Raw genomic sequence first — 26,563 nt, 5'->3', positions numbered from 1 at the left:
GATGAAAGGACGACTTGAGGTGTGTTTTGGAATAGTATTGGGCTGCGAAGCAGCTAGGGCTCGGAGAGGTGGATCGGCTTGCAGGGAACTTGAGGCACACATAGATGAGGGCTAGTTGACAATCATTTAGTGCCTTCCACCCTCTCGATCTGCACATCTTTGTCCTTGACACCCCCCTCAAAGTTGTAGTCGTCCACGTCGCGACCCGCTCCAGCCGCACTCTCTTTGCTAAGCGCTTGCTCAAAGCTCAACTCGACTGGGTCGCCAAAGACAACGGAAATATCCTCGAGAGTCATACCTTTCGTCTGCCAAGTGTCAGTAAGCGCCTTCATGCGAGATACGGTGTGAACAACCTCAGGTAAGTACAGATACACAAGCACGGCATAACAGGCGGTCAGGATGATGAGAATCAACCAGAACTTCCAACCAATATTTTTGAACGCTGTGGGTGCCGCCTCCAGCAGAATCGTCGTGGCCACAAATTGGCCCATGATGCTGAAGCTCATGCCGAAGCTCCTGATCACCATTGGGAAGATTTCGCTCGGTACCAGATACATCGTGGCGTCCAGACAACTGCTGTAGAATGTCACGAAAAGGAATATGAAGAAAACGCCAAAGCCTAGGCCGACTCGATTGCCGCTGTTTGTCTCGACGTACACGGCGGTCATGGCGGCTTCGCCAGAGAGACAGACCAGGATACCTATCGAGAGCAACATCAGTAAATTTACAAGACCCAAGCTTGAGATGATGCTTGGAATGGCAGTGTACCGCATGTCGCGTGGAAGATGTCTGTGGAAGAACCTACCAAGGCAACCTGTGAGGACAAATCGTCTACGGCCGAAGCGGTCGATGAACAGGCCACTAAAATAGGTAGTCAGTCTCTGCACTTAGGTCTAGCTTTCTATTAGAGCCCCAACTCACTTCAAGAGGTTACCAGGAACTGTTACAAGATTGAAGAAGCCGAGTAATAGCAACGGAGTCCCTCCGCTGATCCCGAGGCCAGCGAATAGTTGGGCATTGTAGTTATTGATGACAAGAGCGCCTGGAAGACTGTCAGTGCCAGTTGAAGAGTGCCAAGTTGAGAGGCGGAGCTTAGAAGCATAGTCTGCCACCAGGTGCAAGAACAAGCTGAGGTCAAATACCTGTACATTGGTTGCCGAATTGTACGAGAAATCCCAACCCAAGCCGCTTGAGAAACGATTTCTGGGAGAATGCGAGACGGGCTTGTGCAATAGTGCCGACGGCGTTGTGCTGACGTTCGAAGGTGATCTGGGCCATCATCTGCGCGAACTCTGCATGCGCGTATGTATCTTCGGGGTCTTTCTTGTTCCGGTGCAGTTTTCGTGTGATTTCCCAAGCGAGGTCTGTTTGGTCCTTTCCAATAAGCCTAGTTGCCATTAGTAGTAGGTCAGGTGGAGGAACGTGGTCAACTACCAGCGAGGGGATTCTGGGAGGAAGAAGCTGCCAACGAAGAGAATAATGCAAGGGATCAGCTGCACACTGAGAGGAAAGCGCCACTATAGATGTCAGAAAAGCAGGGGATGGCTTGGAGAAATGACAGACCTGGAATTGACCATAAGGCGCAAAGTAGCACGCATATGTGATGAAGCCTGTGAGCGAATATGAGAAGCCTATCAAGACGCCGTGAAGGCCGACCATCAACCCTCTTGATTCTGCCGGAGACACTTCCGATTGATACAGTGGGACCAGTGTCACAAGGATGCCAATGCCGAACCCCATGATGAACCGGGACACGATGAACTGTGGAATGCTGACAGTTGCTGTCATGATAGCGGCTCCTGTGATACTGATGAGGCAGCCGAGTTGAATGCTCCTTTTCCGCCCGAACGCCTCACAGCTCCACATGTTGAATATACAGCCAAAGACGCCACCGGCAGCATAGACTCCATTGATGGCGCCGAGAATGCGTTGGCTGTAAGCACTGCCAGCCTCGAGACCCATGTAATCGTACCAGGAAGGCTGGCCGATCAGAGCTGCTGAGATTGAGGAGGCATAGCCGTAGCAGAGCGATCCAAAGGCGACAAATAGAGCAACGAAGAAGTTGTACAAGTTTCTGGGACGCGGGACAACGTATCTGGCTCTCTTGCTTTGGTCCCTCATGATGTTCAAGTGTTGAGAACGATTGATGGCGAACGTCCTTGGTCAAGGTACAGAGCGTGGAAAGACTCAAAACATTCAAGCTCACCGTTAAGCATATTTAGCCAGGTGGAAGTCTCCAAAAAAGTCGAGTAAACCTCGAGGCTCTGCTGCAGGAAGTCGATTCATGTCCAATAGATCGCTTCATCCCCGCATATGGGGTGGGTAATACTCTGGAGAGCCCGAAGTATTACCTCGGAAATGCTGCGATTGTCCATACTAACCGCGACTGCTCGTGGAAAGATCAGCATTTGGAGACACTCAGGGCTTGTTAGGCAATGTCGAAAGTCACTCTCGCGTGCGTTGATTGCCGAGGACACGTGGAGAAATAGGGGACTGCCGAGGCTGCCATCTGCACCTCAAGCGTGTTGTAAGCAGACCGGAGAAGTCCAAGGAGTAGATGCGGTTCGAGACTCTGTCCAAAGTGAGCATTTCACGCCGTAGCAAAGAGTTCAGCCATCATGTGTGTCTGGGAGTTCTTGCAGTCTGTACCTCAGCAACATCCAGCATCTGAAGAGAGAGGCTTGGCAATGATATGCTGATAAACGCCAATAAATGCGCAATCTTCATCGACCGGCTCGGTTTGGTAGGTTGGAAGGGAAATCAGGCGTTTGAAGTAGAATCGGATTCATGGCGATCCTTGCAAGGTCGCCGACATATGCACATCGTGGTATCTATCCAGTCCCTGATGGACACAGAGCAACAACCAAAGTATATCCTGAAACGCCCCGCTGTAACCTCTTCTCGCCAGTTGCAGAATTACAAAAAGAAATCATCCAAACATCTTTAGGAAGGCGTACATGCCCATGCTGCTTAACAAAGGAATCGTAAGGTTGTCGTCCCAACCGAAGATATCGACAAATTCGCTCAAACTCGCGATGAGTCCCGTCACCAGGCTCATTATGACCATTGCGGGTGCGCCCTCAATGATGCCCTCGCTTTGACTCCAGCCAAGACTCTTCTTGATGTTTGATGGCAGCTGCAGCTGACCCTGGAACATGAAGGCGTCGGCTGGCTCGTTGATTCGAGGCGCGGTTCGAGGCGCAAGCCACCCCCAGAAAAAGGTTGCTGCCAGTGCTCCTGTGAGGAATGCTGCCAATGTGCCAGCCAAGGACTTTCCTTTCCTCAATCTGATGGTATAGCGGCCATATAGTCGACCAAAGGTGCTGGCTGCCGTGTCACACCAGCTTAGAAGCAGGATGGAAACAACACCTATGTCTTTAGGGTAGAATGTGAGGGCAATGTAAGCGCCTACAAGGTACCAGATGACACCATTATAGCCGGAAACTTCGGTTTCGCGCATCAGAGCACCAAGAACCTTGATATAAAACTGGTTAAACCCCTCCGATCTGTGGCGGAGGACCTCGACAGGAACAATGATGCCCAGTGCACCCAGCAGCCATGGCCCAACAGACCGGGTTGCTGTGCCACTGACATATAACCCTAAGGTCAGGAAGCCGATAGACAGATGGAGCGCTTTTCGAGGTATTTCATGTTTGTGAATCAAGGTCCGGTAATGCCGATGGAGCGGGATGAGGCCGAGGGGTGATGGCGATCTCGAAAACTCCCGCCAGGACTTCTTGACGCGATCATATGGAGATAGAAAGCCTTTTGACTCTTGTGTCTCTTCTGGCAGGTGGCCATTGGTAAGAGGGCGTGATTTGGCGACCGAGCCTTTCCTGCGAAGGCCGCTCATTCGCCTGCTGTTGCGTCCGGATGCGATGGTGCCATTGACAGGCTGTAATATGGGGCTCCTCGAGCGCGTCCGAGCGCGTTTCTCAAGACTAGAATCCGATCCCGAGCCATCCTTCTCTTCCTGAATGGTACCTGGCTGAGGGGACCTTTGTCGCTGCTTCCTGGCAGCTGATCGTGTGACAGGAGCGAAATAGGAGTCCTGCCTCTCGGACGCATCGGAAGGCGTGGGAGACGGTGATATAACTCTCGGAGTCGCTGGTATACTGTACTGATCTGCCATGTCGGCGAACAATGTGCAGACCGAGGACGTGCTGGTGATGGTGGGATGTGCGGTAGGATCAGTACGAGGTGGAGTTTAGGCGCGGGAGGCTGCGGAAGGAAAGGCAAAGTTGGCTTTAAAGGACTGACTCCTGCTAAATATCATCACCTCTAGGGATGGTTACAAGCATGACGGCAGGATCAAGGAACCTCTTTAAAGGCGGTGACGAATAGTGGTGTGGGAAGTGAGGATGGAAGAGGAAAGTTGGCTTGTGCAGGATGACATTCACATGCTTAGATGTGCAGGGCCACAAGCCTGGAAAAAAAGTGCTGCGCGCTGTTTAGTCGCCGAAGCAGCCGAACCGAGCTGTGGCTTAGGCATCAAACTGTGGCACCCAAGGAGGGGGCGTCGTTGTTTGAACAGGCTACCTTAGGCGAGAGGTGCCAACGATGAGGGTTAGGGCTTGCTTCCGGCGGAACCTGCGTCGCGCAGATCTCAAGGTCGCCGCTCCAGCTTTTTCTCTTTCGAAGTCCTGCAAGTCACTCTGCGCACACTATCACTTCCCATGGCACCTGATAGAGGTAAAGCGACAAAGCCCAGCTCCTCCAGGGCTTGGGATGCGCTCACTCCTGCGCTGTCCGAATGGATCCTCACCGCAACTGCCGCCATGGGTTTCGATCGCATGACGCCAGTCCAAGCATCAACTATTCCACTGTTCATGGCACACAAGGATGTGGTGGTTGAGGCGGTAACAGGCAGCGGCAAGACCTTGTCGTTTCTCATTCCCATTGTTGAGCGGCTGCTCAGACTGGACGAGCCTACGAAGAAACATCACGTGGGCGCCATCATTCTCTCGCCTACCCGTGAGCTAGCAACGCAGATTCATCAGGTCTTGCTCTCGCTCCTCAAATTTCATGGACCGTCAGCAGCTGCACTGCGGTCTCTCCACCGAGAGGAAGTTGAGGAGGCCGAGGATCACCAAGACATGCAAACATACCCCCCAGGAACGCTCAAGATACTGCCTCAGTTGCTTCTAGGTGGGTCAAGGACGGCTGCTCAAGATCTCAGCACATTTCTCAAGGCTTCGCCTAATTTACTTGTTTCGACGCCAGGGCGACTGCTTGAGATACTCTCATCGCCTTACGTGCACTGTCCGCAGTCTTCTTTTGAGGTACTCGTGCTGGATGAGGCCGATCGCCTTCTAGACCTGGGCTTCAAGGATGATTTAACTAAGATTCTCGGCTTTCTACCGAAGCAGCGGCGAACTGGCCTCTTCAGTGCAAGCGTTTCAGAAGCAGTAGACCAACTCATCAGAGTAGGTCTGCGTAATCCTGTGCGTATTGCTGTGCGAGTGAAAGGTGCCGACGGCGTACAAGACAAGAGAACACCCGCGAGTTTGAGAATGACATATGCATTGGCAAAACCATCTCACAAGCTGCCAATGTTGGCCAAGCTCCTACGACAGCTTGAACCCACGCCACTCAGAGTCATTGTCTATCTTTCGACGTGTGCAGCCGTTGACTACTTCCAGAGCTTAGTGCCGTCGACACTACCCCATGGCATGGTATTGGTCCCGCTACATGGGAAGCACCCCGCCAATGTTCGACAGAAAAATTTCTCCAAATTCGCCAATTCTGCGTCACCTGCGGTGCTTCTCACTACGGACGTGGCTGCCCGAGGCCTTGATATCCCATCAGTTGATTTGGTTGTGCAAATCGACCCTCCCTCGGACCCAAAGGTGTTTCTGCATCGATGCGGCCGTGCAGGCAGAGCGGGTCGAAGAGGCTTAAGTGTGGTCCTCTTGCAACCCGGTCGTGAGGAGGATTATGCGTCGTTTCTTGAGGTGCGCAAAACTCCTATCGAGGAACTTGAAATGCCCGAGATATCAGTCTCGGATGATGAAGCAGACCAGATCAGGCAAGCCTACATTGACATCGTCCTTCAAGACAGGGCGCTACATGACAAAGCTCAGAAGGCATTTGTGAGCTGGGTCCGAAGTTACTCCAAGCACCAGGCTTCGTCTATTTTCAGAGTGGCCGATCTCGATTGGGCCGATCTCGCGAGAGGCTGGGCACTGCTGAAACTCCCCAAAATGCCCGAACTCAAGAATTACGACAAAACTGCATTTGTTGCACGAGAGGTCAACTGGGAATCATATGAGTACAAAGACAAGCAAAGAGAAAAGCACAGAAAAGTGGCTGTTGCTTCAGGGGCGGACCGACCAAAGCTACCCAGCAACAAACGCGGAGTCTCGGTCGCTTGGTCCCAGAACCTCGAACGTAAGGTCGGCAAAGAGGTTAAGCGATCCAAGAAGCAAGCCAAACGCGAACATGAACGAGTCGCAAACATGTCCGAAACAGAGAGGGCACGGGAAGCGGAGACTCAGAACATGATCGAGCAGATCCGGCGGCAGCAGCAGATGCCACACCTGCACGACGACGTTTTCGAGGGTTTCGACTGACTGACGCCTCTCGATTGGACGGCGACACAAGCCAGGCACAGTGAGCTTGGCACACCGCATGGACCTGGTCCTCTTCTTATCCTCATTTCATGTAATACCAGCTGGCATTAGGCGAGCTAGCCTACATGGCTCGGAAATGGGCCCGGGGTTACAGGTCAACTGCCATCTGCGTCTCGAAAGTGGCTACGCACGGAAGAGTGTCCAAGGCGGATCGTGCTCAACGTGGGTCCTCAGGCACAACAGACTGCTCAAGGATTTGCTACTCTGCATTGACAGCGGCATTCTCCGGTCGAGGCTATTGCGGAGAAGACAGTGGAGCTGCTGTAGCCATTGCCTAGACTATTGCACGAGACCTGACGCTAGAGGTTACACAGTCTTACTCACTTTCGGACCAGCAGCGGTATCCTAGAGACATCTCCAGCCTGCTAAGCTACGGACCAGCAGAATGGCTCGCGTGCAAAATAATAGCACGTGGATGAAGATCCTCAAACCCTCCTGGATATAGTTATCGGTAGACCAACTTCTGATCACAAACTTGAACGCAACATGAGCTGACACGCCTTGTTGGAGATCGTGTGCGAATGTTTCATCGCCTCCCAAGCCCACTTTATGCAGCCACTCCAAGAGATCCCCCGCTAGAACTCGGTATTGGTGGGTCAGATCTCAGATGTGATGGTGGTGGCTGCTGCTCACATCCGAGCGTGGGCCTGCAGATCCCCACGCCCCGGTAAATATTGAGCTGGACCGTACGAGCCGTATCCGCGGAACTCTCTTCTCTCGTCGCTTGTAGGTGAGTGGTACTTCATCTCTCTGAGTCCCTTCACGTGCTTATGGCCGTCTACCTTCTCCTTCACCTCAACGCCTGAAACCGTCTTGCAAGGCACGCTGGGGATAAGAGGACGAGTCAGCTGAAGATGCCTGCCGCCACCAATTATCGCTTCATCAATTCCTATTCTGGCAATGGCAGCAAACCTTCGAAAGATGCGCGCCGAGATGTTCGCTCCTATGTGGCTCGTGTGTCACACACAGCCGGCACCAAAGACAAAGTCACCCGTCTGAAGGGAGACAAGCACCGTAGCACTGTTGTTTGTAAGTCAGGCCTAGCCGTGGCCACCCACACTTCCCCCGGAGCTATGCCGAACCACGACCACAAGCTAGACCAGGTGTGGGTCATCCAGCTGCTGGCTGACCTTGTGGTAGTCGACGTTGAGATTACTTCATTGCAAGATGAAGATGACGACGACAGCCCTCCGAAGAGGAAGCTATTGGTGTCTAACAGACCGCCTCCCGCTCACACCGACGTTGTCGCTCGTTGCCAGCACGAGTCCCAACTCCAATACCCTCCCTCGAGCAAGAACATTACAGCACGACCTTTCGCCTCTCCAGTGCACATCCTTTCCAGCCATACCTCCACACCCATCTCCCACCTCGCCGTCTACCACAAACCCTACATCGCCGCCGTACTGCACAACTACGTGACCAAGCTCGCCCTTCCAATACCAGAGATTGACAACAACTCTCCACGGCCCTTGCTCCGCACAGTATGGCTACCAATGGTCATGCAGAACGCGGCCATCTTCCAGGTCATCGCACTTTTTGCCGCCGCACACTGGGCCACCTACGCTGAGCCCGCCCGTCACGCCGCACTGTACTCGGAGATTCTGGCGCTGAAGCAAAGCGCTCTGCAGGGTCTCTTGAGCGGGCTGCGGCTCGCAAATGCGCACCTGGACAGTGCAAAGAGCGCGGGCGGTGGCAATGCGCGTGGTAAGCTCTCCAATGGCGAGGAGGAGTGCCTCATCGCCGCCATCGCCAAGATGGCGAGCTATGAAGCTATTTTCGGCGACCCTGCTTCGGTAAAGTGCCCATCCATCCCTCCTCCCCCCTAACTCATTGCTCCACATCAGTTCCGCTAATGACCCTCCGCCCATGCAGTATCACACACACATGAACGCCGCCTCACGCCTGCTGCGCGCCCGCGGCGGCCTGGCCTCGCTGGGCATGGACGGCATGCTGTCCCGCCTCCTGCGTTTCATCGACACCAACAGCGCCTTCCTGCTGGGCACGCACCTGTACCTCGAGCACGACCAGGGCGTGGGCGTCTGTCTGCCGCGCCACATGCCCTTCCGGCTCAAGCGGTTCGACGACGACGTGGGAGCGCAACAGGGCGTGCGGCGGGGGGATGTGGCGGATGCGAATGCGAAGGTCGAAGAGATGGGGCGCAGGGAGGTTCAAGGGCTGGGGACTGTGAATGTGCAGAGGTTTGTGGGGTGGTGTGGTACGGAGGATGGGTCTACTTTCTGATGAGAATGGAGCGAGTTGTCCATGGCATTGGTCTCGGGTGGGAGGCTGCATAGTGAGCCCGGGTTTCACTTGGGCGAGGCGTCGGGAGTTCGGGGCAGATAGCGCACCCCTTGGGTATTTCGGGACCGGCGTTTTGAGGACAAGAGATTCGGTGTGAACGTCTGGCATCAAACCGTAATGCCTGGAACGAATATTTGCTAGGAGTCATCCGCCAGAATTTATTGTTCAGGAGCGGCCAGGCCTTGTCCCAGGATATCATGTCTCATCACAGGAGGAATCGTCATGGGATTGACGAGTGTAGCTCTCCCTGACCTTTGCAATGCAAACTTTCCATAGCAACGGTAAAGAATACCAACTAGCTATGCCAATGACAAAGAACGAAGAACCAACACTCGAACAAGCCCACCTAATGCATCTCATCATTACTCCCACCTACTATCCTCCATAACGTTGTAGTCACACAGACCTCGTCGCATCCCGCCAGTAGGAATCCCCAAATTGTCGGTTCTCGACCGCCAAGCAAGGCGAAACTGGTCCTTTTCAGCATCACACTGGCTTTCCCGAGGACGTCAGAAGGTAGGATTACTAGATCGAGCAAGCAGGCTTCCACAGATAGACAACTTCGCTGCCCTCCCCTTCCCCACTTTCCAATCACCAACCGCGGCTTAGGCGAGTCCAAGATCGTTGAGTGGCGGGTGATTTGAGATCAAAGTCCAGGCCGCGCTGCTGGAAGTGCGTGATTGCCAGATCGGGCAGGGAAGTTGCCTCTTTTGAGTGGCGATTCTGTCTCGGGTCGCACAGTATGCCGGATCAAAGCCAGGAGTGTTCTGAAATGGTCATCTTGATTGCAGGGCCGTGGTCCAGGGGGCAGCTCGTGATGGGCTCAAAAGAAAAGCAAGCCAGCGGCGGTGGTAGATTGAACAATTCCCTCAATACCGTTGGGTTGTTAGCTGTACAAAAAGGCTTCGCCTCGGTTTCAATGCCTATCTGTCGCAACCTCGATCATTCCTCTGTACTGTAGTACCAATATATACTCCTCCATTAGACTGCGAGTACTATGTGCATCTGTGCACTGCTGACATCGTGAGGCTCCTGAAGATATCAGATGAATAGAAATAGAAACAAGTGAGCAGACCCGTCCAACACCATCGCTTGAAAATGCCGAGCCCATCATAGATCAACCTTCAACACGCGTAACCAGAGCCATATCCATCATAAGACCCACCGACAGTCGACATGATCCGTCGTATCGCCGCACTACCGACTGAGCAGACCGCCAATATCTCCAAAGCTCAACGAATCTGGTCCTTGATCCGTCGGCTGCACCCTCGGACTGCGCTCGGTTGCACTTGCAGCGCCCTTCCTCTCCGCCTCCTGCAGCCTTTTCACGGGGTTCGGACTTCTACTTGCCCGTCGCCGTTCCACAATCCGACTTGGCGTCAAGCTGCGGCTCGTGCTCTTTGGTGTGCCGGACTCGCTCTCATCTTCCTCTTTATGTCGCCCCAGAATCCCGCCAATGTCACTCAAGAATGCCTTGGAGCCAGTCCGGCCCCTGGCACCAGGTGCCGGGCTCCCACTATCTGCTGTGTGGGAATCCGTCGTCTGGTTTCGTGCACCTGGTTGTGAATGCCGTAGTTTAGTCTTAGGCGCATCCACCAGCCCACCAACATCAAAGAATGACATCTGCTTGGAGAGGGGTTCGGTGTCCAAGTCGGCGCCAGGACTCACGGGTTCATCGAGAGAGGCCTGCAGATCACGGAGTTTGATATCAGTATCGGTGGTGCTTATAGACGAGTCGCTGCCTCGGCGGCCGCCACCCCGGGTGCGCGAAGGATGGCGAAGGAGAAGGTCGGATCGAACTGGGACGATCTGCGACCGTGGAAAGGCTTGGATGGTGAGTGAGAGTGTTCGTGTCTATTGTCGCCCTCAGGAGCCTGATAGGGCGGTGCTGCAGTTGGGGCGCGGGCCTGTTTTACTGTGCTGCCGTGCCGCAAAGTCGATGGAAGGGCAACGCCCAGGTCGCGCACAAGATCCTCATCGCTACCCCAATGATTCAAAGTCACGGCCGCGCTACGTGCCGTCATCACACGCTGCAGGCCGTTTCCGGTGCCAATACTGGAGTCAGCGTCGCCAATGGAGGCGGCACGAAATTTTGCTTTCTTGACTCCTTTGTCGCGGATGAATGAGCCGATGATGACAGCGTTGGAAACACCTGTAGCAGCGAGTATTTCCAGACTCGCAAGCAGCGAGCGATAGGGCTGATCGGCTTTGCGGTCGATTGTAGAGGGAATCCGATACGAGGTAATGGCGATAAGTATGGCGGAGAGACAGAAGAGGATGATCATGGAGAACTTCTTGCGGAAGGGCATACTGGACCGGAGCACGACCGGAATGGGAAAGGCAATCAGCACAACGTCTGTGACGATGTCACACACACCCATGATTATAAGCTGCACAAGGCCCTCGCGGCATTGTGGACCTGGGTCGGGAGTGACTTGCCAGTAGTGCGGAAAAGGGGTGCATTCCGTCAGGGTGCCAATTATGATGGCAACGAAGGTGAGGAGCAGGAATCCATAGGTGAAGCGTAGGATAAAGTTATAAGTTCGAGACCAAGTCGTGGTCGTGGTTCGTTTGAGGAATTCGAGAATGGAGAGTTTGGTCATCCAGATGAAGGCGGCATAGATAATCCTTGCAGCTAGAACTAGCTTGCTTCCCGTTTCTCGATGAAGAATCTCCGTATGCGATAGGCCGACTGTAATAGTGTTGTTCGTGCCCCATATGAGGACCACATGTACGAAAGCCATTCGAACCATAAGCGGAATGATAGCCCAGCACATGATCTTGTCTTCGACAAAGAGCTTCTCCGTCCGCACCCAACGGCCCATGATGCGAATGAGAATGGTGACGAGTGCGAAAATGGTGCACCACCATGAGACAAGTAATGTTGGATTCCGAGCATTGCGATCTTGGAAGTCCGGCGGCGAGTGGTTGTATATTCCTCTTGGAAAGAGACCATGTTCCACGGTCAGCGAAACATGGTTGTGATCTATGCCTCGTTGGAAGAGGCTAAATTGTATGTCCATAGGTGGACTTTGAACGGCAGTAGGCGCAGTGGCCCATGCGCCGGGTCTTGTCAGGGCGGATCTTGTTGCAGAACTACGGATTGTGTAGCCATCGAAGGCGAGGAATTTGCTGCAGGTACGTGGGCTGCTCGTTGAGGGTATGTCGGCGCCTGGCAATGGTTGTCGATCGGCGGCTAGAGTTACGTGGCCGCGTGAGCACGCGAGCGGATCGCGCGAAGTGCAATCGGGAGGCCTGAAGGGAATGGACGAGGATGCTGTATAGAAGAGTAGGCGAGGGAAATGTCAATCGTATTTCAGAGAATGGAGAGTGAAGACGAAGGCCACGGAGCTGCGGCAGGGACCGAGATAGGACTTCGGCATGGTGGCGGTTGTCTCTTGTGATAGCGGCGGGCTGGGGGTCAGCAACGGATCTGGGACTGTGAGCCGGGTCCTCGTGGCTTGAGAAACTGGAGACCGAAAGATAAGGGCTGACCCAGTCTTGGGGGTAGTCTGGAACTCGGGTCCATTGTTGGAGGGTTCAGGGACCGGGGCTCCCACGAACGAGAGGCCACAATCGCCGCCAACTAGGCGCAAGTAGCCGGCAAAAAGCACGGGCCTAAGCCATAAGGAACCCGGGCTGAGCAGGGTCGTTTAGGCACTTCAGTACGGACCGAGGTCAACGGTTAACAGCCAACATCCGCGTGCCTTTGAACTTTGGGAACAGAGCATTTGTATACGCAACTTGTTATTGTGGAATCACGATGGAACGAAACATATCTGGTGTAATCATGATGAACGGGATCAAAGAGACGGATCAGCAGCTACGAAAAGAGTACTCTGCTCATTGCTTGTCACGTGACTGTGTTGTCGCACCGGCGGCGACGATGCTTGAAAAGGCAGCGATTTCGACGCACGTCTGTGTATCCAAAGACGTGTCGGTCGGTCCTCAAGATGGCTCCGCACAGCTACACGGTAGAGGCGGCTGCTGAGCCCGGCTACTGTGTAGGGGTGGAATGGGCTTTCCCCCCACCCTCCGGCAAGCGACCCGCGCACGCGCAGTCCAGGCTGTTCGCTATCTCCATGGTGCTATCTTTATCAGGGGAACACAGGATTTCGATAAGAGTGATGCAGGGGACCAGTATGATGTATCATTTGGCGATATCCGGATTACATGGTATATGGTGCAGCGGCAAGCAGCGAGGCACGAGTTGCATCCTCCCCGATGCTGCACCTTAGAAGTGCGCATGTTTGTAGACGTGACAGCTACCAGTAAAGAGCAGCAGCAACATCAGCATCTTCTGATCATGTCTTGATGCCCGCTTGGCACGTATTGCTCTCTCGAGTCCCCTAACGGCCAGTCGAAAACATGGCATTATTATTGCTGCATTGACTTCTCTGACCTGCAGCTCTGACGGGCATCCGTGAGGAATGCGACGCCCATCTCTACATCTTTTGAGCCAACGTGGAACAAGTGGTTTGACCAGCACTCGCCGCACCGAGCTAAGCATCGTCGCCGAAATTAGCAACACATGGTCAGGATTCATCACATCTGACCAGCACCCTTCACGTCGCTCTTGTCCAACATCTACGAGGCAATTCAAATCGTTGATAACATGTCGTTTCTCACATACCGTCTATGAAACGCTTTTCGAATGCTTGTTGATGCCATGGACGCGTTGACGTACTTGACCCCGGTGAAATCAGTGTGCGCGTCGGGAAATTCTGATCGCCCTGAATGTGGAGAGACACGCTCCCAAGCTGCACGCTCCTTTCCTTTTGTAGACAGCTACGATTCCACCTGCATGTCACTTCACTTTCGCCTGACCGCGTTTGATGTCATGTTCTCATGGACCCAATCTCTTCGATGTCCTCATAGGCCTCTAACCGTATGCTAACCTAGCAGATCTTCAACTTGGCCATTGCTGGCCAGCTTCGCATTGAGCTTCGTCTATTCGCGGCCTCCTGACCTCCTTCGGTGCTGCACAGCAACAACAAGCCATGTCCCTCCAATGAGGACTTGCACTCCTTCAATTCTGTCCTTCGTGATGCTGTAAAGTCGAAAGAATGAGACAGCAGTCCAGGTTACGGCTCCTCCTAGCCGCCACACTCCTTACAAGCGCAACCGCGCAATCAACCCTTCCTTCACAGATCGGAGTCGCTGGCCCTCTCGCAACCACTGCGCCTTCTTTTCCTACCTGCGCCACCGATTGTCTGGCCACTGCCACTGGCGGTTTACCTTGCGAAGAATCTGACTCGAGGTGTCTATGTTCCCACCAAGAAGACGTTCGCAATTCCGTTACAGGCTGCTTAGTCGCCTCCAACGCCTGTACTCCGGAAGATACATCTAAGGCTACCTCATACTACGAAGATGTTTGCCGGGCTCTAGGTCTCGACAAGAATGGTGAACCTTCGCTGGCGATAAGCTCTGGAGCCATTGCTACAGCGCCTGGCGTAATCCCGACAGCCTCCTCCTCATCCTCCAGTTCCACTGCTTCTCCATCTGCCGCCACCACGGCTTCTTCGGCATCCAATCAAGGTGACGATGCAGACAAACAAGAAGACAATGATGATGCCGGTCTGTCTGTTGCCACTGTCGCCGGCATCGCCGCTGGCTGCGCATTTATCGTTGTTGCAATCATTACTGGCCTCATTTGGATATATGTCAAGCGGCGTGATGCGGACGAGGAAATGGCAAAGGAGGTCGAGTCTCAGTCCAAGAATCTTGGCTATGACGGGGCATCAAGCTCTTTCAAATCCTTCTCGAAAACGGACGAGAAGGAGAGCGAATACGTCCTAGCGGCTATCCCACCCAAGTCCAGCGAGCGGTCCCAAGCCCCTTCGAAGGGACGCGAGAGCAAACCAACCATTGCCGAACGTCGTCAGAGAGACAACATGCCACATAAGCGGAGCCCATCCGAGGCCTTGCAGACATCGACCTATCCATTCCCATTTGGAGACAAAATACGAGCTGAAGCCAGCGTTACTTCCCTGACCCTACCATCCTCAGCCAGCAAGCCCGTCTCCGCCGTCATCGTTCAGAAATCTCCGACGAGATCGCAATATTCCGATGCAGCTAGCATCTATAGCGTATCTTCCATCCACAGCGAAGAGGCTGAGGTGGTGCAAGCAAGTGAAGCAAGGCGGAGCCGACCTACCACCTTCTACAATCTTTACAGTGGTGGTAACGACGGTCTGTCATCAACCAATCTCACTGAGCAACATGCAGTGGGCAGGGGTATGGGTAGCTTAAGAAAGAACAAATTCGATCTGCAGGTCTCCACACCACCACCTGCCTTCCCGGTCTCAACTTCGCAACCAAGTCCGAATCCATTCACCACACCGCCTAATCAGGGAGTCAAATCGAACCCCTTCGCTACGCCCGGAATCGAAGAGAGCAGGAACCCCTTCGATTCTCCTCCGGACACGATGTCACCACAACGGCGGCAGAACCCCGTTTCCGACTCGGGGAGATCAGCCATCTTGAGCGGTAGCAGCTTCGGCAAATTCGACTTCGAGATCGCGGAGGAAAACCAGCGCTCTGGCAGGGGCAAGAGCAAGTCTTTGAGGGACAGCTTTCTCAACACACTTGACCTTGGTCTTGGCAAATCGACGAATCCGCAGAATCATCGAGCGCCTTGAAGCTCGCTCGCAATCAAACAACAACCAGTACATTGAGACGACCCAAAAGACTCCACTTACGAGTCTCAAAGAAACGACATTACGGCATTAGCATAACCTTTGCATATTTGGAGATATCCCTAGCTCGTCTACACATGACGGGTTCAGCAGCCACTGGCCCCCCAACGGCATATTTTCCATTCTTCTTACGCACTTGGTGCGTTGTTCATCGAGATACCCAGCATTGTCGCATAGTCGGCGTGCGGTCACACCGGCCAGTGGCCGTTATATTTGGGCAGCTATCAAGCAGCAGCCATCGACGCATTTTCGAGCATAGGAGAGAAATAGGAGGTCTACCAAAAATGTAGGGACGTGTCAAGAGGCCCCTGTTCCGCGTTGGAAGACTTTGTATAGTATCAAAAATCGCAGCAAGCTACGTAGTGCATAACGCCATGGCATACTCCAGGTATTGGCATGAAACGAGAACCGAGAGTTCTATAAAATGAATTGTAATGCCATCTAAAACAAGTCTCATCGTTGCAACCCTGCCAGCGCCTTTTGCTTATAACCTCTCGGGCCAGTTTCAGACCACCGAAAAACAGTGCTCTCATGCTTTTCCCCTGCTCGAGCTCAAACCTTCAACTGCCTCCGTTCAAGACGTCGCTCCCACGGGCCGTGCGCCACTCAGATTGATGACCCGGCCCCCTCCCGCAGCGACACCCTCCTTAACCCATCCTGGCACCTCCACCCCCTCCAGCCCACGCCCCTCCTGCGCGCCCTGCGCAGTCAGAAGCGCGCGGTGCACGGGCGGGAACCCACTGCGCCAGCCCCCGCGCTGCACGGACCCCGGCACCGCGAAGCGCGGGCTGTTTCGCAGCACGAAGCCGCGCAGCAGGCCTTGCTGGATCAGGCTGAGGAAGACGCTCTCGACCTCGGCGAGGGTGGGGCTCTGCTCGTCGTCGGCGGCGCTGGGCGCAAAGGGGTGGGGTTTGGGTTGGCTGTCGATCAGCGCGTCGCTGTAGGCGCCGGTGTCGAGGTCGAAGCCCGTTTCTGCCAGGGCGGCGTCGAGGTCGGCGAATTCGGCGTCCAGAGGGGCGGTGGAGGGGAGGGTTCCGGGAGCGATGGGGGCGCGTGTGAAGCTGAAGCGGGCGGCGGCGCGGGCGAGGGGGAGGCGCAGGAAGGGGATCTTGCGCGTTTCGGTGGTCTCGGTGGCGTGGTAGCCGGATATGAGGAAGGTGCGGTAGATGAGGGTTCGCCAGAGGAGGGGGGTGAGTCGGTTGAGGAGTTGCAGGTGGATGCGCCGGCGGAGGAGGAAGGCGGCGATGGGGTTGGGCGTCATGGCTGTGGTGGGGCTGGTGGGGATGGGGAGGGAGAGAAGGGCGTGGAAGGTGCCCAGGTCGCCGGATTTGATTGTGGAAATGATGGGACCGAATATCGGGTGTAGGGCTTGGGCATGTGCGCGGCTGAAAAGGGAGACGTTGGGAACAAGGCCGAGTATGAGATTGGATGCCAGGAGGTAGGTCAGGATCTGCCGGAGGTGGGCTGTAGCCTCGCGATGGCAGGAGGTGTAGGCGGCACTGAGGGCAGCGGAAGCGCGTAAGAAGTGGTTGTTGGCGAAGTGATATCGCCCCAGGTAGTAGAGGTAGCTGACGCGTTGGGCGGCCGGATAGAAGGCCAAGGGCGGGGATTGCGCATCGATGGATGAGAAGAGCTGTTGAGCATTGCGGTGTTTGAGGCATTGGAAGAGGAGTTTGAGGGTGGAATTGGCGGTGAGATAGATTCCGACACGTTTGTCGTCGGACTGAGGGCGTGAGGTGCGCGGCGTGCCTGGGCTTCCAGCGAGACACTTGATGAAGGCATCCCGTAGCACGTTGGCAGCATCTTCGACAAAGCCGCCACGGGGGGCAGAAGAGTCGCTCCGTGCGCTCTGCTTGATGAGTTGCGGGTTGCGGTCGAGTTTGGTGGCGATAAATGCCAGTGTGCGACTAAAGCTGAGAACAATCGGAATCATGACCACCCCCCATCTTGCATCTCCGAGGGCAGTGACACATTGACTGGTGAGTTGTCGGATCTCTAGGGCTTTAGTGAGGTTGTCGGCTGTGAGAATGTCTCGTAGGTATCGAAAGTAACGCGCAATGCTATCACTGAATGAGGACGAAAACGTGCCGAATTCCTCTTGCGAGAACTCTTGCTTGCATCGCTGTAGTAACTGAGCGTCGCTGCTAGCAGGCCATTGACTGTTGAGCTCCGCATTGAGTTGCACATAGGGTTGTTGGCGTTGAGGCGGTAGTGATTCAACATCCAGGTGGATCAAGTCTGCTATACGCTGACCGTTCTTATCGTGCAATGAATTGTGGATCTCCTCTAAGAAGCTCTGGAGAGACATCACCAGCAGCTTGTGCGATGTCTGGCCCGCGCGCCACCCGTAGCTTTCGCTACTTGAATGGAATGTCAGTGGCTGGCTGTAGTTGTCGGATCTCGAGCGACCAAAGTGAGGAGAGCGGAACTGCGGCCGGTCACGACGTGTGATGCAATATCCTTCGTTTCGGTGTGAAGCCTTTAGACGAAGTCGCTACTTTGTAGCAATTTTTAGGTGTGCGGAAGTTCGTGGTGGAGAGCAAGTGTCCGTGCGAGGTTCCGGAATATAAACACTAAAATTTGCCTAGTAGCCTCGTTGCCTTTTACTGCCTGACAAGCCTTCTACCCCTGCAAGAGCTAGACCACCATAAGAACTTGTCGGCCGACGACATACCTCTTGTATAGGAGCAAAGATACCCTGAGACTCGATGTCACGACTAGGATGGGCAGGCGTTCTGACACTATTGCATCTTTTACTATCTTCGCCACAAAGCGCCTCCATATGCTGGCTTTTCTGAACCATTCATGATCTAGCCTCTGCGCCACATCTAATGGGTAAGCAAGCGCTGAAAACTTGCTCCCAATTCGTTGGTAGTATCTTGACTACGTGTTGTCGACGTCTCATGCATATCGACTTCGAGCAAAGGGTCAATCGCCCTTCGATGCTGCACCTCCTGACTGCGGCCGCTCGCAGCTTCAATGCAGCGTACTTGAGCCGCGCGGAACCACCGATAAAGACTACTCTCACGACGAGTTAGAACCCATCCATCGGTGATTTTGGGTATAACGGTTGTTAGATGTGTCTGGCTTCATGACCAAGGCACCACCTGGCTGAGCTGACTCTGACGGGACTGGATACTTGGCTTGTATCAAGCTCGGCGACATATCCAGTTCTTAGACTGATGCTGTCATTCGGTTCCGAATAATCAGATTCAGGTCCAAAGAAGCATGATGCTCAGAGTGGCTGGCGTGGTGTTGGTATTTGCTTTGCCACGCGCAATGAGCCGGCCGCCTGAGGCTTCCACTGTTGAATCTCCATTCGTCGACCTTCTGGCTCTGTATGACAGTATTCGTGAAGTTTTGGGTTCTGTTGGACTGCTCCTCATCCGCCCAGACGTCGCTCACTTCTCTTTCGCAAGGACCATCTTCTGCCGTTCCGACACACGAGGCATACTACCCTTCTTACTGTGCTTTCGTACATTTTCCTCTCTCCTCTTGATGGCCTTGATTTCCTCCCCTTTGATCTCACTCGCTTTCTTGACCGTCTTCGGCAGGTGTCGATGCCGCTTAATGCGCTTCAATTCTGGCATATGAGCATACCGACGGATTAGGGCTTGGTCATACTCGAGCTTCTGTCGCTGTCTTGCGCTCTTGATTCCAGAGCGGTCGGAGGCATTGGCACGCCACATCCTGACATTACCATCATCAGATCCCGACAAGACGTAGTTATTATCTGGCGTGAATTTGGCAGAGAACACGCGTTGCATTCTCTTCGTGTGGTAGACATCATCACTTCTCCCACGGCTTCTGTTCCAAATCCTGATCGTGCGATCGTATGAGGCACTGACCAACTGCTCGCCGGTGGGACTAAATTGCACATCCATGACGGCCGCAACATGGTCTTTGAGCACGTTCAAGGCCCGATCCATTCTTCTCGAGTCGAAAATATACACGTTGTGATCTTCGTTGGCGACAGCAAAATTGAACGCCTCCATCGGATTCCATGAAATCGCGTTGGAGGATAGTGTGAGAATAGTCTTGGCAACTGGTAAAGACGTGCGAAGATCGTACAGACAAATAGCCCGATCGAGAGCGGCTGATGCGAGAATGGACGTCTCCGTCTGGTTGAAGGAGACAGCTGTGATGGTGTCGGTCGAAGTGGGCCATTGTAGCGTTTGTGTCGGTCCGGATGTCGGCCTTGAGAGATCGTATATTGAGATCGAACTCGAAGAAACGGCCACCGCAGGTTTTTCGCGGTGATGGGAGATATCGGTAAAAGCACCTTGGCCTAGGTATGTGCCTATCGGCCTACCCTTGGTCTCGCCATTGTAGGGGTCCCATATCTTGACAGTCCTATCCGTGGCGCAGGACACTAGTTTCCGCTCAGGTGTCCAGCAAATTCCTTTCACGATATTATCGTGGGCCTTTGCCGACCAAACCTGATCTCTGCTAGGCAGATCCCAAACTTTCACCCCGCCATCGCCACTCCCGCTTGCAAATCTTTCGAGTGACCCAGGATCTCTCGCCATGCTGTATACACCGTCGACATGGCCGTCGCCTAGCTGAGCAATAAAAGGCGCGGCGAACATCCTCTCCATCTTTACTGCGTTCAATGCTCTCGTGTACTCGCGAGCGCGTTCGAATGGGTGAGCGGCAGGGTCGAGATTGCGTGGCTGCTTTGGGGCAGCCTCGCCCGGAGGCGCCGCAGGACGACTGAGCGTCTTGATCTTCATGTCGCAGGACCGCAATGTCGCATGACGAAGCGATGTGGAGGAAGAAGTACGCAGGGAACTTTTTTTTGAGCCATATCGATTTGGAGTCCTTAAGCGGGGAAGAGAATTTAGGGTTAGGCTTATGAGCGTCCTGCACGCGTCGTCTGCATGAGTGCCTGCGGCGGCTGTGATTTCTGTACGCTTGAATCCATTTGTCTCTACAGCTCCTCTACAGTCGCGTTGCCCCCTTCACCTCCATTCCGTCTCAGATCACCATGGCGCCCCCTCCGAGCAACGAAACGAAGATAGAAGAAGCGCAGAAGCTCATCAAATCGGATCCTGCCAAAGCGGAAGCCCTTTTCAAAGAGGTGTTGGTGAAGCCACCAGGGACCGGGGAAAGCGCACAGCGAAGCTATGAGAATGCACTGGTCGGATTAGGCGAGCTGTATCGGGATGGAAAGCGTCCGGATGACCTCCGGCAACTCGTCGAAGACAAGCGATCAGCGTTCTCATCGTATGCTAAAGCGAAGACCGCCAAACTTGGTAAGTACATAGATGCGACTTAGGGCTAAGAAGCTGACCACTTGCCAGTCCGGCAGTTACTTGACTATTTCAACGATGTTCCAGACTCTCTCGAGACCCAGATCTCCACAACCAAGTCATGTATCGAATGGGCCTCGTCTGAACGAAGATCATTCCTCCGACAGAACCTTGAGACTAGGTTAGTAGGGCTCTACATGCAGAAACAGTCCTACTACGACGCCCTGACGTTGATCAATGGACTACTCCGGGAACTGAAGCGGATGGACGACAAACTTGTCTTGGTTGAAGTGCAACTGCTGGAGTCAAGAGTGTACCATGCGCTCACCAACCAGCCCAAAGCCAGGGCTGCTCTTACGTCTGCAAGAACATCAGCCGCCTCGGTCTACACACCTCCTGTGCTGCAAGCTGGCCTAGACTTGCAAAGTGGCATGCTCCACGCGGAGGATAAAGACTTCAATACTGCCTTCTCTTACTTCATCGAGGCTCTGGAGGGCTACCACTCACAGGATGACCATGCACGTGCCACGTCGACTCTTCAGTACATGCTTCTCTGCAAGATCATGCTCAACTTGGTCGACGACGTCAATTCTATTCTTGCATCAAAACAAGCGCAAAAGTATGCTGGGACCAACCTCGAGGCGATGAAGGCTGTTGCGCGAGCACACGCAAACCGGTCGCTAGACGAATACGAGCAGGCGCTTAGCAACTACCGATACGAGCTAGGCAGCGACGTTTTCATCCGGAACCACCTCCGCAGACTGTATGATGCCATGCTGGAAGCCAACTTGGTCAAGGTCATCGAGCCATTCTCACGAGTAGAGATTGACCATGTCGCTAAGATGGTCGGTCTGGACACGCAACAAGTGGAGCGCAAACTCTCGCAGATGATTCTCGACAAGGTCATCATCGGCGTGCTGGACCAGGGTTCTGGGTGCTTAATTGTGTACGATGAGGTGGAGCGGGACGCTGGCTACGATGCGGCGCTGGAAACTATTGAGAAGCTGTCAAGCGTGGTGGATGTTCTGTTCACGGGCAAGGCTGCATCCCTGGAATGAACCATCGCCAGGACATCGGCGTTGGGGCATTTATCTTCAGCAAGAAGCAGGCAAGCGAAAAGCCGCGGCAATGGGATAGACACATGCCAGCGTTCTGCAGCATCCTAGACATCGGCCTTTGGCCTGGACTTGCTTATGGCGTTGACGAATGCAGGAAGGGGGACGTACGTGAAACAGAGAAAGTTTAAGCGTGCTCGCGAGGCGCGTATCGGGTGCGCCTGGCTAGGCCACGGACGAAACCCCCTCCGCCGTCACTATTTCAGTGTACCTGAGGCTAGCTGACTGCCAGACGCTCCTCGATACTACAAATGAAAACACTTGCAAACAACTTCTTTGTGTGTCTAGAACCGTTTCAAAGCTGTGATCGACCGTAGTTCCAGGCTCTCCGGGGCTCGAGGATCGCTCCGAGTCATTCAGACGTCATTTCGCCGACGAGTGTTCGCGCCTGCGCTCACCTCCTGCCCCGCCAACGGGTGCTGTAATCACACGAGGCAGCCCCCTTCCGTGATTGAAACACAAAGCCTTTACCTTTGGCGGCCAGTCAGTCAGTTTTGACTGCCCTTCGCGATACAAGATGGGCCAGAAGTAAGCGACTCCGTCTCCCCGGCTCTGTCGCATGCCTAATTTGTTCAACAGACAAAGCAAGCTATCTCCTCAGCAACTCGAGGATTTACAGAGATCGACCAAATTCGACAAAAGAGAGTTACAGGCTTGGTACAAGGGCTTCCTTAAGGAGTGTCCAACGGCGAAGCTTTCCAAATCCGAGTTTCAGAAGATCTATCGACAATTTTTCCCCTACGGCGACCCTACTTCGTTCGCCGACTATGTTTTCAATGGTGTGACCATATAAGAGACTATATACACCATTTACTGACGATGCGCAGTCTTTGACGCTGACAAGAATGGCGAGATTGACTTCAAGGAATTCATCGTCGGCCTAAGCGTCACCAGCCGTGGCAAACTGGAGGACAAGCTGGACTGGGCATTCCAACTGTACGATATCAACGGTGACGGCAAGATCTCGTATGAGGAGATGCTGGCTATCGTTACCGCGATCTACAAAATGGTGCATACTCTCTCCAAAAGATCAAGCAAGTATTGACGGTGACTGCAGGTTGGATCCATGGTAAAACTACCGGAAGACGAGGTAGGTTTAGCAGACCCTTTCCATTGACTTGGTTGACAGAAATACAGGACACTCCCGAGAAGCGAGTAACTAAAATATTTGCGATGATGGATAAAGATCAGAATTCATATCTTGACCGGGAAGAGTTTCGCGAAGGAAGCAAAAGGGACGAGACCATCGTTTCTGCACTCTCGCTGTACGACGGTCTGGTGTGATCATTCGCCGACTTTCGCGACTACATCGTTGGAACAACACGCCATAATGGGACCCAACTATTCGAGCCGAGGAGTCCTGGCGCAAATCCGGTACAATGATAGGCACCGAGATTTACGAGCACTGGAGGCGATATACGGGGCCCCCACGTTCACAGAAAGGGACGATATCGAGTCACATCTTCAGAGGACTTATGTTTGGATCCGAGTGGTCATTTACACGTGCATTGAGACCTCATGTTCGGGTTGGATACTACTCTTCTGCAGCCACTTCAGCGAACGAACTTATGGGACCTTTTGGAGGATGCAACGGCCGAGTCTGCATGCTCAGTACATATGATCTGGTCGAAACAATCTTAAACCAGGGAGAGACGCACCTCCAGTGTATGTTGGCTGCGGCAGACCGCGGTCGATCTATTGATAGAGTAAGCCTCAGGCAGGGGTCCTCGCCAAGTTTCCCCAAAAAGTTGTAGACCACTCCATCGCTCGACCTGACGAGCAGGCATCCCCGTATCTGTCCAGCACTTAGTTAGTACTTCCGCTGCGTTTGCATTACTTCACAGGTTTTTCACAGGTGAAGCAATTGCCCTGTGTTCCTTCTGGGTGGGCTCCGGCGTTTACATCAAGCCACGTTGAGCATGCGCCGCTTCCAATAACAGCTGGCAGATACCACACCTCCCATGAAGTACGATTGAACGACCGAACGACCCCTTGCCTCCGATCATGCAAGTGTCGTCTCTACTGATTGCGATAACACTCGCGACTGCACCGGTGCAAGCTTTCTATCTTCCCGGTCTCGCGCCCACATCCTTCGACCACGATGACCTTGTCCCCCTGACTGTCAACCGCCTCACACCAGCTGTGTCACAACACGATGAACAGATTCACGCTGTAGTCGGGTACGACTACTATCACCCTGCGTTCCGATTTTGCCGGCCGGAAAAAGGGCCACAATGGGTGCGAGAATCATTAGGAAGCATCATCTTCGGCGACCGTATCCGCACATCTCCATTCAAGATACATATGGGACGTAACGAGACGTGTAAATCTCTTTGTGCCAGTAGGGACTTCGACGAGCGGGCGGCAAAATTCGTGAACACCAGAATCGAGCAGGCGTATAATATCAACCTACTCATTGATGGTTTACCAGGCGCAGAGCTTCGGGAAGATCCATATACTCACGAGATCTATGCGAGTCCAGGCTTCCCGCTAGGAAGAGTCAAAGATGATGGCACCAAAGTACTGCACAATCACTGGGACATCATTGTGGACTATCACCGGGCTGGCTTACGTGGAGGCAAGTACCGTGTAGTGGGTGTCTTGGTGGCACCGCGGTCAGATGCAGACGCAAAATACGTGTCCGAGGACAAGGCAGAGTGTGGCAGTGGTCGTGAACTGGTGCTGAACGAGAACGGAAACACGCCCGTGGCGTACACCTACAGCGTTTACTGGAGAGAATCGGCGACGCCATGGGCTACGCGTTGGGATCAATACCTGCATGTGGAGGATCCAAAGATCCACTGGTTCTCCCTGATCAACTCAACCATATTTGTCGTCTTTCTCCTGGGTATGGTCAGCACGATTCTGATCCGCGCCCTCCGCAAGGATATTGCGCGATACAATCGGTTGGACAACATCAACTTGGATGACCTCTCCGGTACGTCGGCTGTGGGAGAGGATGATATCCAGGAAGATTCTGGATGGAAGCTTGTGCACGGCGACATTTTCCGCAGTCCCCGTCACGCTCTCCTTCTGAGTGTCTTCCTTGGCAACGGTGCCCAGCTGTTTTTCATGGTGGGATTCACGGTTCTCTTCGCCATGCTCGGATTCCTGTCACCATCCAATCGAGGTTTCCTCACAACCGTGGGTCTCTTGCTGTATACCTTGTTCGGCTTCGTCGGAGGTTATGTGTCGTCAAGAGCGTACAAGACATTTGGGGGCGAGAATTGGAAGCTCAACATTGCAGCCACGCCGGCATTGGTTCCGGGGATCGTCTTCACCACCTTTTTCCTCATGAACTTGTTCGTCTGGACCAAGGGCTCTAGCGGTGCAGTGCCGCTGTCAACGATGCTAGCCATAATTGGGATATGGTTTGTTATCAGCGTCCCGTTGAGTGTGGCAGGAAGCTGGGTTGGTTTCAAACAGCCAGGGATCGAGCCCCCAACTCGCGTCAACCAGATTCCTCGGCAGATTCCACAAGTCTCGCGGTCGCTCAGCCTGTGGCCATCAATTTTGATGACGGGGGTGCTTCCATTCTGCGCCATCTTCGTGGAGCTGTACTTCATCATGACTTCGCTCTGGACGAGCAAGATCTACTACATGTTTGGATTTCTCTTCATCTGCTACGGGCTGATGTTACTGACGTCGGCCTGCACAACTGTATTACTGGTTTACTTTATGCTCTGCGCCGAAGATTACCGGTGGCAATGGCGAGCATTTGCAGGCGCGGGAATGACTGGCGGTTATGTATTCTTGAACGCACTGGGGTTCTGGGCGATGAAGATCTCGTTTGGCGGCTTGACGGGAACGGTACTGTACATTGGCTACTCGGCGCTGATTGCGTTTCTGGTCTTTTTGTTGAGTGGTAAGTTCAGCTCTTGCGTACGCGAGACAACCACGCTGACACTAATCCAGGCACCATTGGCTTCTTCGCGGCCTTTGTGTTCTCACATCGCATCTATAGTTCGATCAAGATCGACTAGAAGACGGCAGTATCGTCAAACCTCGTGCAGGCAACTACTAGTCAAGACCAGAAGCGAGATGATGTCTAAGTGATCGGCATTGACCGGAATGGAGAGGCTCGGCGATCGGCAACTAGAAGCCGTAGGGAAACGTGTTTTCGTTGCCGCAAGCGCGATACAGTAAACATCACCGATCAAGCACGAGGATTTTGTACAAAAGACATTGACGGATTGCGTCCTCCGTAGCTGGTGGGCTGGGCAGCCCAGGCTCCTTGTTAGCGTGCAGGACCAAGACCCTTGCTGTATGTACCTCACGTGGCCACATCGCGCTCCGTCCAAATCCGACCGTTGGGACCCAGAGTTTGACGGGAAGCCAAAGTTGAAGTATGCAGAGCCCAAAATAATAATATGTAAATTCTTCAGGAAGAGAGCTAGGCTCATCCAGGCACCCCTGCCAGGCGGTCCAGCCGATTTCTGGGGCAGCCACCGAGGAATGGACGTCTGCCCAATGTTGGCTGAGCGTCGAATTGCATGGCGTCGAGCCTGGGATTCGGACACGGCATACACATCCGGTCCCTCACAAGAATAATGCCTGCTTTTGGG

General features: G+C 53.8%; 11 protein-coding genes across 11 annotated transcripts; 6 read left to right on the top strand and 5 right to left on the bottom strand.

Moving 5' to 3' along the window:
• Window positions 1–122: 122 nt before the first annotated feature.
• HMPREF1541_03342 (uncharacterized protein) lies at window positions 123–2,121 on the bottom strand (the record flags this gene model as incomplete). Its single annotated transcript, XM_008717694.1, has 7 exons — window positions 123–305; window positions 354–700; window positions 806–861; window positions 922–1,042; window positions 1,143–1,387; window positions 1,435–1,517; window positions 1,564–2,121. The coding sequence occupies 7 exons, from the start codon at window positions 2,119–2,121 to the stop codon at window positions 123–125; spliced, it is 1,593 nt and encodes a 530-aa protein (XP_008715916.1).
• Window positions 2,122–2,929: 808 nt separating this feature from the next.
• HMPREF1541_03341 (uncharacterized protein) lies at window positions 2,930–4,132 on the bottom strand (the record flags this gene model as incomplete). The annotated part of the gene is made up of 1 exon (XM_008717693.1): window positions 2,930–4,132. One exon carries the CDS (start codon window positions 4,130–4,132, stop codon window positions 2,930–2,932), a length of 1,203 nt encoding a protein of 400 aa, XP_008715915.1.
• Window positions 4,133–4,676: 544 nt separating this feature from the next.
• On the top strand, window positions 4,677–6,572 carry HMPREF1541_03340 (uncharacterized protein; the record flags this gene model as incomplete). The annotated part of the gene is made up of 1 exon (XM_008717692.1): window positions 4,677–6,572. The coding sequence occupies one exon, from the start codon at window positions 4,677–4,679 to the stop codon at window positions 6,570–6,572; it is 1,896 nt and encodes a 631-aa protein (XP_008715914.1).
• A 914-nt stretch (window positions 6,573–7,486) lies between these two features.
• On the top strand, window positions 7,487–8,873 carry HMPREF1541_03339 (uncharacterized protein; the record flags this gene model as incomplete). Its single annotated transcript, XM_008717691.1, has 2 exons — window positions 7,487–8,425; window positions 8,505–8,873. The coding sequence occupies 2 exons, from the start codon at window positions 7,487–7,489 to the stop codon at window positions 8,871–8,873; spliced, it is 1,308 nt and encodes a 435-aa protein (XP_008715913.1).
• A 1,257-nt stretch (window positions 8,874–10,130) lies between these two features.
• HMPREF1541_03338 (uncharacterized protein) lies at window positions 10,131–11,758 on the bottom strand (the record flags this gene model as incomplete). Its single annotated transcript, XM_008717690.1, has 2 exons — window positions 10,131–10,619; window positions 10,691–11,758. 2 exons carry the CDS (start codon window positions 11,756–11,758, stop codon window positions 10,131–10,133), a joined length of 1,557 nt encoding a protein of 518 aa, XP_008715912.1.
• Window positions 11,759–13,999: 2,241 nt separating this feature from the next.
• HMPREF1541_03337 (uncharacterized protein) lies at window positions 14,000–15,574 on the top strand (the record flags this gene model as incomplete). Its single annotated transcript, XM_008717689.1, has 1 exon — window positions 14,000–15,574. The coding sequence occupies one exon, from the start codon at window positions 14,000–14,002 to the stop codon at window positions 15,572–15,574; it is 1,575 nt and encodes a 524-aa protein (XP_008715911.1).
• A 631-nt stretch (window positions 15,575–16,205) lies between these two features.
• On the bottom strand, window positions 16,206–17,939 carry HMPREF1541_03336 (uncharacterized protein; the record flags this gene model as incomplete). Its single annotated transcript, XM_008717688.1, has 1 exon — window positions 16,206–17,939. One exon carries the CDS (start codon window positions 17,937–17,939, stop codon window positions 16,206–16,208), a length of 1,734 nt encoding a protein of 577 aa, XP_008715910.1.
• Window positions 17,940–19,032: 1,093 nt separating this feature from the next.
• HMPREF1541_03335 (uncharacterized protein) lies at window positions 19,033–20,364 on the bottom strand (the record flags this gene model as incomplete). The annotated part of the gene is made up of 1 exon (XM_008717687.1): window positions 19,033–20,364. The coding sequence occupies one exon, from the start codon at window positions 20,362–20,364 to the stop codon at window positions 19,033–19,035; it is 1,332 nt and encodes a 443-aa protein (XP_008715909.1).
• Window positions 20,365–20,618: 254 nt separating this feature from the next.
• HMPREF1541_03334 (uncharacterized protein) lies at window positions 20,619–21,941 on the top strand (the record flags this gene model as incomplete). The annotated part of the gene is made up of 2 exons (XM_008717686.1): window positions 20,619–20,886; window positions 20,935–21,941. 2 exons carry the CDS (start codon window positions 20,619–20,621, stop codon window positions 21,939–21,941), a joined length of 1,275 nt encoding a protein of 424 aa, XP_008715908.1.
• Window positions 21,942–22,557: 616 nt separating this feature from the next.
• On the top strand, window positions 22,558–23,282 carry HMPREF1541_03333 (calcium-binding protein NCS-1; the record flags this gene model as incomplete). The annotated part of the gene is made up of 4 exons (XM_008717685.1): window positions 22,558–22,777; window positions 22,826–23,007; window positions 23,056–23,088; window positions 23,136–23,282. 4 exons carry the CDS (start codon window positions 22,558–22,560, stop codon window positions 23,280–23,282), a joined length of 582 nt encoding a protein of 193 aa, XP_008715907.1.
• Window positions 23,283–24,002: 720 nt separating this feature from the next.
• On the top strand, window positions 24,003–25,981 carry HMPREF1541_03332 (uncharacterized protein; the record flags this gene model as incomplete). Its single annotated transcript, XM_008717684.1, has 2 exons — window positions 24,003–25,863; window positions 25,914–25,981. 2 exons carry the CDS (start codon window positions 24,003–24,005, stop codon window positions 25,979–25,981), a joined length of 1,929 nt encoding a protein of 642 aa, XP_008715906.1.
• Between the last annotated feature and the right edge of the window lie 582 nt (window positions 25,982–26,563).

This window comes from Cyphellophora europaea (assembly GCF_000365145.1).
Source record: "Cyphellophora europaea CBS 101466 unplaced genomic scaffold supercont1.3, whole genome shotgun sequence".
Taxonomy (NCBI): domain Eukaryota; kingdom Fungi; phylum Ascomycota; class Eurotiomycetes; order Chaetothyriales; family Cyphellophoraceae; genus Cyphellophora; species Cyphellophora europaea.
Note: the sequence above shows the minus strand (reverse complement) of the source record. Positions and strands in the feature narration are given on the sequence as shown.